The 15,910-nt window shown below is 45.4% G+C and overlaps 1 protein-coding gene across 2 annotated transcripts in view; it reads left to right on the top strand.

Moving 5' to 3' along the window:
• PDE4B (phosphodiesterase 4B) overlaps positions 1-15,910 on the top strand; it is a 444,362-nt gene that overhangs the window by 413,676 nt on the left and 14,776 nt on the right. Inside the window, exons 1-3 of one of the 2 annotated variants that reach the window (XM_036755375.1) lie at positions 8,375-8,942; positions 9,583-9,676; positions 15,433-15,614. In XM_036755375.1, the coding sequence (XP_036611270.1) occupies positions 8,706-8,942; positions 9,583-9,676; positions 15,433-15,614 (513 nt within the window). In that variant the 5' untranslated portion in view covers positions 8,375-8,705. Of the gene's footprint in view, positions 1-8,374; positions 8,943-9,582; positions 9,677-15,432; positions 15,615-15,910 lie in introns of those variants that run through there. The other variant, XM_036755376.1, reaches the window with a different exon arrangement.

The following is a 15,910-nucleotide window of genomic DNA, read 5'->3' as shown; positions in this document are numbered from 1 at the left end:
GTGAGTAGCTGTCAAGGACCTCAGAGAGTTTGTCCATGCCTTGGTTTTGCTTTAACAGAGCACGCTCTGAAGCACTTCCCCACCTGTCTCTGCAAAGCATTGAGTGATCATAACTTTAAGGGGCAGTCCAAAGCTGTTCTCAAGGGGATCGCATCGACACTTGGGATTTTCTTCCCAGACTGAAGCATTAACAGCAAGTGACTGCCTTGTCTCTCTTAAAGGTTTTACTGGGTTCGATCCATTGTGTTTGGGAGAGTGGAAGGAGTACAGGGTCTGGAAGCAGAGGACTTTCTTCTTCTTGTGCCCTTACTTTTCATGGGCCTCAATTTTCTGATCTATAGAATGGGGATAACCATAGTCTCCACCTCACAAGATTGTTAGGAGCATCATTTGAGATAATATTTCCCTTTGTAAACCTTAAGTGCTGCATAAATGTTAGCTACTAGTATTAAGCACACAGTATATGTCAGATGTATACTTGCCCCCTGACCAGCAGTGGGGATTAATGACATTTGTATCATAATCCTCATTAATACTTAGCTACTCCCAGAATCCTAGTTTTAGAGCTAGAAGGAACCTTTGAAGTCAACTGGTATAAATTCCTCACTTAGGAACCTGAGACCCAAAGGGGAGAAATTCCTTTCCCAAGATCACAGATTGAGGAGGGGATTTGAACCCAGGCCTCTGACTCCAGATCCAGCACACTTGAGCTCTCAGGGATGCGGATGCCTCTCTAGCTATTAATTTGGGGGGCACTTCAGAGTGTGGGGGTACTTGAGAACATGGACAAACCGAGCGGCTTTTCACTGGCACGTTATCCTTCCAAGTTTATCCCCAACCTTGGAGCTCATTCTGTTTCCAAGATGCTGCTGCTTCCATGGAGTCGTAGCTGCTGACCCGAGAGTAGGCGCTTCCTGGACAAGAACTCTTTTCTTCTCAGCAAACATTAGCGGTCCTTGTCCCCTTTCACTTAGCTCAGGCTCTCAAGCCTCTCCAGTCGGGGGAAGAAGCCAGCCTCCTGTCATCAGACAGACAGGAAATCAGGTCCCTGCAGATGATTGGGAGAGGGCTGAAAGGGGATGGTGGAAGGTGGTGTGTGCTCTTCCCAGCAGCAGGCCTGGGGTCCCATCCCAGCTCAGGCCCCTTCTTTTACAGATAAGCCTCATGAAGGTCAAGCAACTTGCCGAGGGATGCGTAGATAAAGACAGAATGAAAAGAGGCTGCAGCACACCCCAAATAGTTTAAGTAACCTGGAGTTTGAGTAAAGAACACTTAGGTCCATTAGGAAAACAGGAAAGGCACCATCAAGTGGCTAGATTACCTTTCTTTTCCCCCTCAAATTAAAACAATTTAAAAAAGAAACTTTAAAGATTCCATTTCACAAAGAGAAGCAGCAAATTTGAGAAGGATGTAATCCTGGTGAAGCGTTGGCAGCCCAGCATTCTTGCCATAGCATAGCCTTCTGCCTGGGGGTGGGGGAGACGGGAGGTGCTATTTCTCATCCTAAAGCCTCAGTTTCCACACCTGTTAAACGGGGCAATTGGCCCAGAAGACCCCTGAGGCCACCTTACAGCCCTAGTTTTCCATGAATGGAATGCAACTCCTTTGCTTTCCCAACATCCTGCCATTCTTAATGATGTTTTTACTAACAAAATACGATTCAAGATCATGTCCTGCGTCAGGTCAGTGGGAAGGCCCTAATGACATTGGCAGGCCATTGCTCCAGGCGTCAGAGCAGGAAGGTCTTGCACAATGGGGCGCCTGTCTCACAGCTGGGCACATGCTGTGGCCTCCCTGCCAGCTCTCTCATTTCTTCCTGCTCTGCATGGGCTGGTCTAAGTGACTTCAGCCCAAGTGTCCCATGCTCCAGCAAGGGTCCAGTGGAATAAGGGTCCCAGTGGGGCAAGTGTCCCAGTGTGGAGAGGGTCCCAGTGGGGTGAGGGTCCAGTGGAGTGAGGGTCCAGTGGGAGCACAGTGCCCATCCATCACACCCCTCCTGGACTTACCACTGACTGGGGTGCTGATGATCCCAGGAGTGCAGAACCTCCAGGTCAGAAGGTACCTTAGAGACCAGCTCGTGTAGAGCAAACCAACAGCAGATCAGCAACCCCCTGGACAATAGACCCAACACCCAGCTGTTCCCCCTTTCCTTGGAGATCTCTGAGGACAGGAAAGCTACACCCTTCTCAGGCAGCCCAGACTCCTCATGAGCTGCTTTAACTGCTAGGAAGTTGTTCAATAAAGAAGACTAGTTATTCAGAGATGACCCAAAACAAATCTGGTGCCATCTTTAACACAAGCAAACTTTTCATGGATGTAGACTTAAGACCAACCCAGCCTCATTTTTTTTTTTGAAATGTGCTCTGGGCTTGCTTTGCAATCAGGGAATATTAAAGATCTTAGACGACAGAGGGTGGCAGAGTAAGAAAGGGACTTAGAACATAGAATTTCAGAAGGAAGAGAGGAAAGAAACAAGCATTTACTAAGTACACTGTGCTAAATGCATTACAATTATCTCATTCCGTTATCATAACTACCCTTCAAGGTAGGGACCCATATGACAGTTGAGGAAACTGAGGCAGGCAATTAAGTGACTTACTCAGAGTCACACAGCCAGTAAGCATTGGAGGCATATTTGAACTCAGGTCTTCACGACTCCCAGACCATCCATCTGGCTGCTTCTGACTACAGAAGGGCAGATCCAAAAGGGGGCTTAGAACACAAAGTGGTGGTATGTAGAATGGCAGATCCAGAAGGGACCTTAGAACACATTTTAGAACTGGGAGAGGCCTGAAAATATGGAATATTGGTCCTGGAGATGGCCTCAGATTATAGAATGTTAGAGCAGAAAGGGACCTTTGAACCCCAGATGTTGGTGCTAGGAGGCATCTTAGAAATCAGGCCCTTGACAGAAAATGTTAGAACATGGAATGTAGAGTTGGAAGGAACCTTAGGGATAATCCAGCTGCCTCCTTCCTGTCTCTTTATTTTGGCTAAGAATTCATTACAGGGATTATTGTGTACCAGCGTCCATCGATTTGTGCACGTAGTCCAAAATACATTCCCTCTACAGGAAATTCAGACAACTGCTAAAATAATGGAGACGGAAACAATATCTCTCCGCAGCAGCCTCCAAAGTCAAGAAAAATTGGAGCCATAAAACAAACAGTTCCTCTGGGGAATGCTTGTTTCAAAATTACATCGTGGCTATTGGTGGTATTTTTTTATAGCTATTAAAGAAAGTCAAGGAACAGACATGAATTGTAGTTGCCCTCATGGAGAAGATGGATTTCTGGAAATCTCCCTGGGCAAAGCTCAGTTCTGAGTTTTTCAAGATTCTCTCTCTCTTTTAAGTTCTATTTGTATTTTAAAAGAAAAGCCCAATTCAGGTCACTATCAGATTTCCATACATCAAAAGGAGGACCCATGATTTTGTCAATGTGGGTGTTGCCCAATATGTCTTAATATATGGCCTTTGGGAGTTTCTGTGGCTGAAAACTATTGTGATTCAATAGGCCATCTGGTAACATGTCTAGAGAGGCTGGTCATCTGATGTGACTTACTATCATCACTGGCCCATATTTGAAACTTTTGCAGCATGGTAGAACCTTCCAGAATCTTTACACTGCTGGCCTCCCCTTTGGAACTCAAGGTCATCTTCATGCCAGAAAGAGGTCTTGGCAGAGGACCTCAGAGTAGGACAGTTAGGTCTAATGCCAACCAATCCAGACTCCCACCCTCAGCATCCTAACAAGGCATCCAGAGCGTTCCTTTTCCTGAACAATATATTTATTACAGACCTGTGCTTGCTTGTGTTGAGAGTGGCCCCGATGGGGACTTTTTGACTCTGAGCAGGATTCTGATTGAGTTCTCACAGAGGAAAGGAAAAGCAGAGAACATGAAGAAACCTCCACTCCAGGAGATCTGGCATGATGGTGGGGGGAGGGGAAATCATCCTTGGGACTTCAAAGTAGGGAGAATTTCTTGGTATTCCCAAGATCTCAGGCCTAATCTGGGTGTCTTGGGCTGGCTGGGTAAGCTAGACAGGAGACAGCAAAGGCAGGCATGAGGCTCCCTAAAATCTGATTAAGTATGTGTCTTCTTCGGCCATTGGCCCGTCCTTCTATGCCAAAACGTTACCAATTTGGGTCACTCCAGTTATTTTTCAGAAACAGAGGGACTTTTTATTTTCTCTTAGTAATATAATAATTCCTAGGCAAGCCATTTAATCCACAATTTGCCTCAGTTATTCAGCTATAAAAAGGGGACAATAATAGAACCTACTTCCCAGGGCTGTTGGGAGGCTGTTGAGATAATTTTAATAAGCGCTGGGCACATAGTAGGTGCTTTTTGAAAATGCTCTAAGAAGTAGAGGCAAGGATTGAGAGCATCTGGGGCAAGCAGCCAAGTGTCAGAGCCAGAATTTGAAAACTGGTGTCTCTTCACTCCAAGTCCAGAACCTTTTCCACTGTATCATTTGGACTCTGGTAAAGAACACACGTTGAGAGCTCAGAAAGCTCCCATCAGCTTCATTTTAGAATTCAAAGGCATTTAGGCAACTAAATGAGGCAGCAGCAAGTAGAGTGTTAGGTTAGAGACAGAAAGTCCCAAGTTCCAATCCAGACAAAGAAATCGAGTAGTTGTTTCTCCTTGGGCAAAGTCACTAACCCTCTCTCAGCCTCAGTGACCTCATTTGTATATAAGATCGTACATATCTCATGGGGTTGCAAAGCGCTACACAGACATTTGTATCTTTAGGTATTGACTTATTCCTGTCCCGCCATTTTGTCACCCACAAGCAACTGAGTCAGGATTAGAATCTGGGGCTCCTGACTTCCGTTCGAGGGTCTTTACCCTATGCCTTCTGATTGAATAAGCTCGAATTCCATACAGCAGCTCGATGTTGAAATCCTAACTAGGCCACATCCACTAAGCCATCTCCCCAGCCCTAAGCATAGGTATGTTATATCCTGCCTGTCCCCCACAGTGTCTTATCATATACACTGGAGCTAATTGAATTAATTGGACTCGTGACACCCTCACCCGCTCCTCCAGGGCAGGGACCGTGGCTGTCTCTCTTGGAGCCTTGCATTGGTTCCTAAGTAAGTGGGGACCTCATAAATGCTCTCTGATGAGGATAATGATGGCCTCACTCAGCTCAGTGATGCCGGTCCCCACAGATACAACACATCCTTTTTTTTTTTAAAGGAAGCAGACGATTGTTGCTAAGCAACATTTAGAGGCCTGGGTCTCTTTCTCACACTAGGTGGAGGGGCAACAGCTGTTCCTAACTTCATTCAAGGACCAGTTGCTTTAGCAAGAGTATATTGCCGGGTGATGTCCCTCTGCCCTGAATGATGGGCTCATGGAGGAACTCGGGATAGGAAAAAGAGAACACTCTTGTCTCTTTGTCTCTCTCCATTTGTTCGCTGCCAGTGCCTTACCCACAATCAGGGTGGGAATTAGTGGGACACCACCTATTTGGCTCTGATGCTGGATTGAAGTCTTTTTCTTTGAAGTACTATGTCCTGTGGCTGGCCTAGTAAATGAAAACACATTGGTGGGGGCTTCTTGGGTGCCATGGTTTAGATGGATGCCACAAACCTAGCATAGATCTCTGGGGGGGTGCACATGCCCCAGTGACTTAGGTGCTACATTTTGTTAATTCTTTAAATAACATATAGTATATTTGGTTTGTCCAATGAGAAAAGAGGCAAGACTAAGAGTTTCATTTCACAAAAGAATGAGTGAGGACGAGGGTTCTGTCTTCTCCCTTCCAAAGCAGCTGCAAGTCTAGAATGGGCCTCCCCAGTTGGGCCACAGCAACAGCTGTGCTGAAGCCAAGACCCTAAGGAGGACGCATGATATAATGTCAGGAGACTTCTTTCAGAAACTGTCTGATCATGGGGTTTAGATACCACTATCTCTGCCACTTACTATGACTACGTCCCCCCACTGGGTCTCAGTTCCCTCGTCTAGAAAATGAAAGACTGATGCTCTACATCTGTGACTGATTTTCCAGGACCCTCCCTCCCCTGTGATCTTCAGGTAGTGACTGGAGGCAGACAGCCTGGCAGTGGTCTTTTTCTCCCCCACCCCCACCCTCCTTGTTGCTCTGACCCTCTCGCTTGATCTATTCTGACAAGGCCTTGTAAATGCCTCTGCTTACCCTGTTATCAGCTGAGAAACACATGACTCCAGATGGGGAAGAGGTGGCCACAACCTTTCTTGGCTCTTAATCCCCAGAGTTTTAGGACAGGGGCCTCAGCCAGGAGCCCCTGATGCCTCTAGCTATGGCCCAGTCATGTGTACTGTTTGCATCACCCATCCTCCTTGGAGCTGGAGTCACTTCAAAAGGGAATTTGTCCACTCATGAGGCCTTCTGAGCAGGAGTTTGAGGAAGCTTTCTTTGGTTTTTGCATGTGATTCATATTCAGATATCTGTATCTATATGTACAGATATTTTATATTCAGATAATATATGCATAGAATATAAATCACATGTTACAGGGCTTTCTTTCCTGGGTCAGCCTCTCTGGGAAGATGCGATGTGTGTCAGTCAGTATGGATGGATATATGCATATGTATGTATATATACACACATAATGTGATTTATATTCAAATAATATATGTACATTTATGTGTACACATATGTGTGTGTGTTTATACACACACGCACCCAACGAGTCCCGTGGTGCCAGTTGTTCTAAGTTGCTTTGGCCAGAGGAGATTGCCCGGTGGGCTGGTGGGGTGAGGGTTGGCGCTGATCTTCACAAGTAGTGGTACAGTGGGTATTATTATCCCTCGGTTACAGCTGAGCAGACTGAGGCCAGGAGAGGTCCAATGGTCCACCCAGGGTCACGCATAGTGAGGGGAATGGATGGCTCTTTGCTCTCGGCCTTATTTTTATAGCCTATTAAGAAAGGGCTTGGACCCAATGCCCTCTAATATCTCTTTTAGCTCTGGGGCCTGACTCTGTGCCATAGAAGATCATTGGTTTTGGAATCAGAGAGGACTAGGGTTCAAATCCCACTTTTGACGGTCGCTACCTGTGTGACCTCAAGGAAGTCACTTACTCTCTCTGGGGAGGCCTTGGTTTCTTTATGTAGTAAGTGAGAGGCTCAGGCTACAAGGTCCCTTTTAGTTTTAAGCTTCAAAGTTAATTAAATCGACCCAGAACTCCAAGCCCCTCCCCCCATCCTGGATCAGCCCCCTGCAACCCCCCACTCCTGCCCAAATGCTGCTTCCATCGTTCATAGGTCCCCAGCCTGTAACTTAGCCTCTCATTGCCCTATAGAAAATCCTATTGACTTCCCCTGGAAGAGGACTTGTCTGTGGCTGTATGGCTATCCCCTCAGGGCATGGGGCTGGCCAACAGAGAGGCTCTCCTCTAGGCCTTCACCTAAAATAGCCTGTGCTCTCACAGTTTCATGGCACTGCTGATGATGGGGCACAGATCTGGTTATCTGTGGACGAAGGCCATCGTTGGTGCAGGATGCAGATGGGAAGAAAGAGGTAAGCCTTAGTGATGGCCAGGTGCCATGTGAAACTGCTGCCTGAGCATTCCACTGGTTCCCTAAAATTCATTCCAGGCCAGGTCTAGGCTTGGAGAGGCAGTCCTCCTGCCCTTAGCTGAGGTTGGCTAGATGGAAGAAGAGAGGAAATTAGATAAAAAGTAGGGAGGTGAATTAAACACTGTTAAAAAAAAAGAAGGGAGGAGTATGAGACAGAATTTGAACCCAAGAATCAATTTATTTTTCTTTTCGATTCTTCCCTGGGTTCTTAAGGAAAGGATTAGATAGAATGCTAAAATTCTCACAAAGCATAATTGTTCATAATCACAGGTGGCTCATCACTGTGATTGACAGCCAGCAGTCAATAGCCCATCTAGGGATTCCTCCTGCCCCCAAGAGTGGGAGGTTGAAAGGGGCTAATCCTCCCTGTAAGCTCCTGCCACTGTCCATTAACAACAGATGAGCTAATGATATTCTGCACATGCAGTCCTTTCAAGAAGGAATATATCCAGGATATTCCCCCTCCCCGCTAGCCCCTTCCCCCAGCCTTTTTTTTTTCTCTTGGTCAAAGCCGGCAGTTTAGGCATAGCCTGGGTTTGTTAGAAAGAAAACACAGTAGGTGGATTTGGTTTTTGGTGTTTTGTTTTGTTTTTAAATAACGCTTACCTTCTGAGCACCCTATCAGGAAATATTTACAGCTTGTGGCATGTTGGAAAGGAGGAAAATCAGCCTAGAAACGGAGGGATTGGGTGATGATGCAAATGTGGAGAATCTGTCCTTTGTCTTGAGGATGCTCCTGCGGGATTCTTTGCTCTGTAAGAGAAAGGGTTAAAGAACACCTAGTCAAGTTGGGGGAGGGTGGCCACTTCAGGATTCCTTAAGTATCTCGAGGGCTCCCTCCATCTTTATCAACGTTTTTAGAAAGATGGCCGTGTTTCCCTTGCTGGCAACCCCCTCCGAAAAGATTCATCACTCCTCCCCTGTCTTTTTCTGCTGAGCAGGACTAATGTGAACTGGAAAGCCCTTGAACCACCAAAGGCATTGGGGCGATCTATAATTCATAAGTGCCTCCAACCAGCCAGCTGAATCCATTTGGGCAGGCTCTCTCTAGCTCCTCCGTGCACTCCCTGATTTCATTATCCCCTTCTGCCAGAAAATCACGGAGCGATACAGCTTTTCTGCAAGCATGGAATGCAAAGATGGGCTTTGTTTGGGACCAGAGAATGCCCCCAGTTGGGGAATCTCTCTATTTTAGGACTTGTCGTCATTTGGCCAGTGGATCTGCTGGGGCTTCCTCGTTCCTCAGGAGTTGCTGTCTCTGGGCACCGGGTACTCTTTGCAAGGAATTTTTGCCGGTCGTGGTGTGCAGAGCTTTCCAAAATGCCAGAGGCAAACTATCTATTATCTGTATCTTGGGGTTATATCAAGGTGGGTTCTTCTCCTTAAAGATTACTTGTCAATGTTTGGAGAGTGTGTCTGGAGACAAAGATGGGCAATATTTCTGTCTGCGTGTTTTATGTGAAGAAAGCATTCGTGGTTGTTCACCAAGAATTAGCTGTGCCACTGGGCTCCCGTTGACTCTGAAATAGTAGCAAAGCCCATTACTTTTCTTCCTGGTTCTAGGCTTATTTCTTTTTAAAACAAGCGTTTCACTTATTTTCTCAAACTTTTAATGTGCACGTTTCTTTTTGCCATGCAGGTTATTAACCCAAATTATACATTGCAGCTAAGTACTAAAAAAAAAAAAAATACCAATAGAAAGCAGCATCTTGTATGTTCTTAGACCAATTCTTTCCAACGTGAAAAAAAATCTCTTTTCTTTGTCTGTGTAAAAAGGGGTCTGATGTTGATGGGAGTAAGAGGAAATCTGTTTCCAAAGGTAGCATTGAAATCATGTCTAATTAAAGTGGTATTGTGTTTTATGGAAATGAAGCCAGATGAAACCTATGCTCTCATCCAACTTCCCCAAGGTGGTCTCTCCAGTAGGAAAGTTAGGAACAATTAGACTGGTGATAGTTCCCCTTTTCTTCTATTAATAAAGTATTTTTTTTCTTTCTCTCCCAAATAGTTCAAAAGAATGTTGAATCGGGAGCTGACACACCTCTCGGAGATGAGCCGGTCAGGGAACCAGGTGTCTGAATATATTTCAAACACTTTCTTAGGTAAGACATTTGCTGTGAACTTTTCAAGTACTTAAAAAAAATCAGACTTTTTTCTAACAATAAAAGACATTGGTCACTGGGACCTTACCTAGGAGGGGGGGTTCAGGGCCTGGAATGCATTATACGGTGTGCCCCCACCCACCAGATATTTTTATCCAGGTGAAATCAATCTTGAAGGGAAAAAGGAGGCAATGATGTCACAGAAGTACCCTGGGTGTTCATGGAAGAAGGGAGGGGGAAATGTTATCAGCTTTGTCCTAATGAGAGGGGCAAGTCTGATTATTGGTGAGGTCTATGTCCAATCATTTTCAATTCCATCTGCATTCCTTCCCTGCTCCCAGTCGTTGGCCGTAAAGGAGCTCAGTCCCTCTTCCCTCTGCTCCAAAGCAAAGAAGCCCAGTTAGCTGTATCCTAGGGATAGTCCTGGCTCTCCTAGGCTTACACACCCTAAGATGGGTTCAGGGACTAAGTATTAGAAAGGTGTTTCCTTACATAGAAAGGGAGTCGCAGGTGAATATCTCCCAATGACTCCATACGGTTAGTTGGGTTTTTCTCCTAAATTTGAAGTTTCTTCTACCTGTAATCAAGATAAACATTAAAATAAAAAACCTTACAGTTGGAGGTGAGTGGGAGGGAGAGGAGACAGGGCCAGCATCATCTAACTAGCCAGTATCTTTTTCCAGGGCCACCGCTGCCTGGTACCCGGGTTCTCTCACTGTTGGAAGCTTTTGTCAGAAACTGACTCTGAGGCAGGTTTGATTGTAGCTGGACCAGGACTGAATTCCTTCTGTGTAACCCCCGCTGGTCCTTGGTCCAGGACTTGGCCTTCCATGTGGCACTGAGGTTGTGGAGAGTGTGAATCTATGTAGAGTCCCCTTTTTGGCCAAGTTTCTTGAGACTTCTGTACCATCTTCGGATAGATGCCCAAAAGGGCCAGGCTGGTGTTTCACAAGCAGATTTTTGCTGGCTCGTGTCTCCCTCAGCCACTCCATGTGCCAAGGGGACCTCATGCTTCCCGAGCTGCGTGCAGCGCCACCCTTTGCTTGGCATAGCAACACAGCATTAAGGCAATGTGCATTTTCTTTTATACCTTGGGGAATTACATTACCAGAGGAGAGGAGAAGAAAAGGGAGAGAAAGGGAGGAAGAAAGAGAGGAGAAGAAAGTAGAAGAAGAGAAGAAAAGGGAGAGGAGAGAGAGAGGGAGAGAGAAGGGGAGAGAAGAAGAGAGGAAGAGAGAGGGAGGAGGAGGAGGGAGAGCAATGGGTGGGGTGGGGAGGGAGATCCATCCAGTTTCTCCATCAATACTAAAGGCCAAGCTTCATCAGCTCACAGAGAATCAATCGCTCACCAATTCCCACAGCCTGAGTCCACAGTACGGCATTGCCCACTAACAGAAAGAGACCAGGGATATTGACAAGGGCTTTTTCCAGAGGATTTTGGAATGTGCAGATTTGTTTCTCCTCTGCCTTTCAGTCTGAAATCCCAGAGGGCTTTGTCTGAGAACAAAGGAAAAGAAAGTCGCCTCATACTTCTGTCAGCAGGCTCCTCTCTCCCACCCCCTGCTCTGACCTTTAAGGAAGGCATCTTCCAGCTAAGGACCCCTTCCTTTCTACAAGTTCCAACCCTCAGCCAGTCCCTTTCATTCATTCCCCTAATCCTCCCCTTCCCTCCCATAACCACCATTTTGGGGTGATGAGGCTGTTACTTTTCAGATCGTGCAATAGGGTGAGTTACAATGCAAATCTGGAAAAACAGTCATTGATGTGATCAGCACGTGTCCCCTAAACCTCGCCCATCTGCCCAAAGAGAGATCTCAGTCAGTAACGGGCAGCTGCCATGGTTTGATTCAGCTTGCCAAGGCTCAGGGCTAGACTCAAGCATGGCCCATCACACACACACACACACACACACACACACACACACACACACGTACGTGTAAGTGGGAGACTATTAATTGCAGCCTCATCTCAAGCTCTCATTGAGAATTGTGACAAGAGATAACACTGGTCTTTCAAATATGGCTTTTTTTCTCCCTTTTCTTTCCAAATGTCAGCTTTCCCTGGTGCTTTCTATGCCCTTGGTGGCAAAGGAGATGGAAAGAGGGGAGACAAACATTTCCTGGTGTTTCTCAGCAGACAGTAGACCAAGTTATTGAGGAAGGTTGGGGCAGCAGCCTCTCCAGGAAGCTTTCATCAATGCGTTATGGAGACTTAGAGGACCTGAGTGCATGTGGGCAAATGATTTCATCCCTCAGACTCAGTTTCTGGGGAATGAGAATAATAATACTTTCAGGGCATGGTGACTGGATTTGCAGTTAAAAAATCCCGGGTTCGGGTCCAAATATATGCCTCATTCTAACTCTGAATGTCACCTCCCTGAAACCTCAATTAAATGAGGATAATAAATAATACCTGTAGGATGTAGTCAAGGCTGGAAACTGGAAAGCCTCGGTCCCACTCTTGCTGGCTTTGTGATCCTTGACAAGTCTTCTAGCCTTTATCTTCGGTGTTCTTATCTTTGAAATGGGGCTAATAGCAAAATTCTAGCACCTTGGCACAGTTGTCATAATATATCTCAGGTGTTTTGCAGACTTTCTAGCACTGTGTAGATGGAGCTGTTACGACACTAGCTCCCGCTATACTATCGACCTAAGCTCAAATGAGAAAACGTATCTCAAACAAGAAGTGCTATCTAATGCTGGCCATTGTGGCTGTTATTGTTAGCTGCCTCACAGGGTTGTTATGAAGCTCAGACAGAACCATGGTGTGTAAAGTGTTTTGCCAATTTTCCATCGTTAGAGAGAGGTCAGTTCTGGAAATAATCCATTATTCCATCGTCTGTTGCATTTCTCCAATAGATGGTAAAGTTCTTGAGGTCAGGGACTGTGCCACAGCCAAGCAGAATGCTTGGCATAATCAATGTTTGTTGATCAATTGAGTTCAACTAAAGATTTCAAAGGCTAGCAGTGGGGAAAATCACCCTAGCCACTTGCACAAGTGAGTAGTGAGAGGCCTGCAGAATTCTGACCTCATTAGGAGCCAGTTTTCTCTTGGTTGTTTGATTTTTAATCTGACTCAGCTGATGCTTGTAAAAGGGAGCATTTCTGGGGATCCCCATTCTAGCAATGTATGTGGCATTGCTGGGTTCATATTTCATAGGAGATAGTAGGGCTTAGAGCCCAAAAGCACCCTGGGACCTTAGTCTGGCGGTTCTTAACTGGGGGTCTGGGAGTCAATTTTTAAGAGACATTTTGATAGCCATGTTCCCATGGAATTGGTTTCCTTTGTAATGCTGTGGATACTCCTTTATGGATTAAGAAGTGTGATTCTGAGAAGGGCTCCAGAGGCTTTGCCAGGCTGCCAGGGAGGTCCAGGACTCCAAAAATAGCTGAGAACTTGTGATCTGATGCAAAGAGGAAGACCGTGGGCTCGGAGAAAGGTGCAGCCTTGCCTGGGGTCACAGAGCCAGTACTTACCGGAGGCGGCATTTGGCCCGGGTGTCCAGTCCAGCCCTCTTTCCTCCCCTAAGTCAGGTTTTTCAATTTTATTTTGATTTCAGCACACCCCCCCCCACCTCCTTTGCTGATGGGAGGAAATTCAGAATAGGGAAACCCATCAGTTGTTCCATTGACCACACAAGGGAAACACCCGTTAGTGTCAAATTGGTGCTCTCGCTTCTGAAGAATGACTTTCTCCTTTATTGTGATGTTCCAGGCACAGCGGTAGGGCAGCTCGATTACCCACTAGTGTAGGAATCTTTAATTAAGCCCAGGAAGAAGCTGCTGGTGCCAGGATCCCCTGGAGACACACATATCTGCACAGGCACAGGATGGCCTAACAGCCCCTAACCAGATCATGAAAAATGGTGGTCATGAAACACAGAAGCAATAGTTCCCCACCCCCACCATTAGTGCAGTGATTGTTTTTATGCAATAAAGGGAAAAGGGAAGACAAGAAACCAGTTGCTAAAGTGGTTAAAGTACAACCATCCTTCAGACCCAGAGTGTAGGGGAAAGAACAACGTCCTTGGAGTCTCAGGACCCAATTCCATCTTGGACACCGCTTGTGTGACCTCAGATAAATTACTTCCTCTTTCTCCCTCACCTGAAAAATGAGAAGGTTGGTCTAGATAAGGTGGCTTCCAGCTCTACACCCAGGATCCCGGGAGCCACAGAGGGATGGTGTCGTTAGGAGAGAGAACACTGGATTTGGAAGGTGGGACCTAGGCTCAGGTCTGGGTTCTTGCGAAGGGGACGCAGGAACACATGAGATCTTGGAAAATTCACTTAGCCACAGTTCTCTCATCTTAAAATAAGGGGATAGAAACGATCATTTCTAAGGTCCCCAGGAGCTCTAGATCTTACTTCAAAACGTATTTTTACTTGTATCCTGGGGTTGGATTTAACTTGATCCAGAGATTAAGCGAGCCATCAAAAAAGCATGTATTAAGTACCTGCCATGCCCCAGGCACTGTGCTAGGTACTGGGGTTCCCAAGAAAAAAATAAAATCATACCTGCCCTCAAATAGCTTATATTCTATCAGATGAAACAATATGTACAGTGTATTCTTTTTTATTTTTTGGAGGGGGAAGGCAGGGTAATTGGGGTTAAGTGACTTGCCCAAGGTCACACAGCTTGTAAGTGTGCCAAGTGTCTGAGGCTGGATTTGAACGCAGATCCTCCTGACTCCAGGGCCAGTGCTCTACTCACTGCCCCACCTAGCTGCCCCCTACATTGTATATTTTAATGATTTTAAATGGAATTAATGAACACAGAGGAAAGTGTTCTGGGAAATACAATCTTGAGCACATATAGAAAAACATGTATGCGCCAATGTATATTATTACATTGGTTATCTATATTACATGTAAAATGCATACATTGTTAGTATGATACATTTCTATAAGTGCATTAATATAGGTATGTTGTTACATGCAATAGATGTAATATTGTTTCATGTGTAATATGTAATTATTATATATTTAATAATAGGTATAGTATTGTATCGATCAGATCATTAAATTAACCCCTTGTGTTTCTAAGCCTCTCATTACCAAGCCACGGGAAATAAAGAAGCAAAAAGAACCTTGTAAAATCAGTGAGTGCCAAAGTTAAAAGGGGTACGTGAGACCAGATCACTTCCTCTAGACTGTTCATTTTACAAATGAGGAAGCCAAGACTAAAAGCAAAATTACTTTTCCAAGGTCACAGAGATAGTGAGCCCAAACATATGATTATAGGATCATGGATTTAGAGCCCCAAGGGTGCTTAGAGGTCATCTAGTCCAAATGGCCCATTTAGCAGATAAAGAAACTGAGACTCAGATTGGTGAGTGACTTGGACAAGGTCACACGGCTGGTACATACCATTTATGTGTGTTTTTGATCAATGTTTATTGAACTGAATTGGAAAGATTCACCTTCTCCTATTTTCCTTTATGTTAACTTCAGCCACTGAGAACCTGTGGTGGATTTCCTACCTTTCCTCATTCTTCTAATATGCTAGTTGCTCTTTAAAAATAGTCCTCTACTTAAAACCCAGTTTCATTGCACGGAGTGTCTTTAGAAACATCTGCTGCACGTACTGAGTGAGGGAGTTCATTTGTTCGCTTTTCACCATGTGGTCACTGACTTTGCCTCATTGTGAAAATAATACATGGTCCGGCATTGCCCAATGCCCTACCCTACTAAGTGTGAATTCCTTCTGCTGTGCCGAGAGCCGACTGAGAATGTACCTCCCTTTTCTCTCTTTTGCAGACAAGCAGAATGAGGTGGAGATTCCATCTCCCACTCAGAAAGATAGGGAGAAGAAGAAAAAAGAGCAGCAAGTCATGACCCAGATAAGTGGGGTCAAAAAACTGATGCACAGCTCTAGTCTGAACAACACCAGCATCTCTCGCTTCGGGGTCAAGACGGAGAAAGAAGATCATCTGGCGAAAGTATGTATGAGCTCGGGCATAGGGATGTCTGTGCTTTGCAGAGACTGAATGTGAATGGAAGCTTAGTTCATCCTTAGGGAGCCATCTTGAGAGTAAAGGGAGAGAAGCAGCAGATGGCACTGGGGCCAAAGTATTGGCCTGGGTGCCAAAGGAACTGGGTTTTTAAAATCCTACCGTGGGTGACTTTTTTTAAAATCAGAGACAACATGGAAATTTTATTTGCTTGACTATGCATATTTGTTATAAGTGATTTGTTTTTCTTTTTTTCTGAGAGGGTGGAGTTGAGAAAGAAAGAA

The sequence above is a fragment of the Trichosurus vulpecula genome, chromosome 4 (genome assembly GCF_011100635.1).
Source record: "Trichosurus vulpecula isolate mTriVul1 chromosome 4, mTriVul1.pri, whole genome shotgun sequence".
In the NCBI taxonomy this organism is placed as follows: domain Eukaryota; kingdom Metazoa; phylum Chordata; class Mammalia; order Diprotodontia; family Phalangeridae; genus Trichosurus; species Trichosurus vulpecula.
This window is presented reverse-complemented; position numbering and strand designations above follow the sequence as displayed.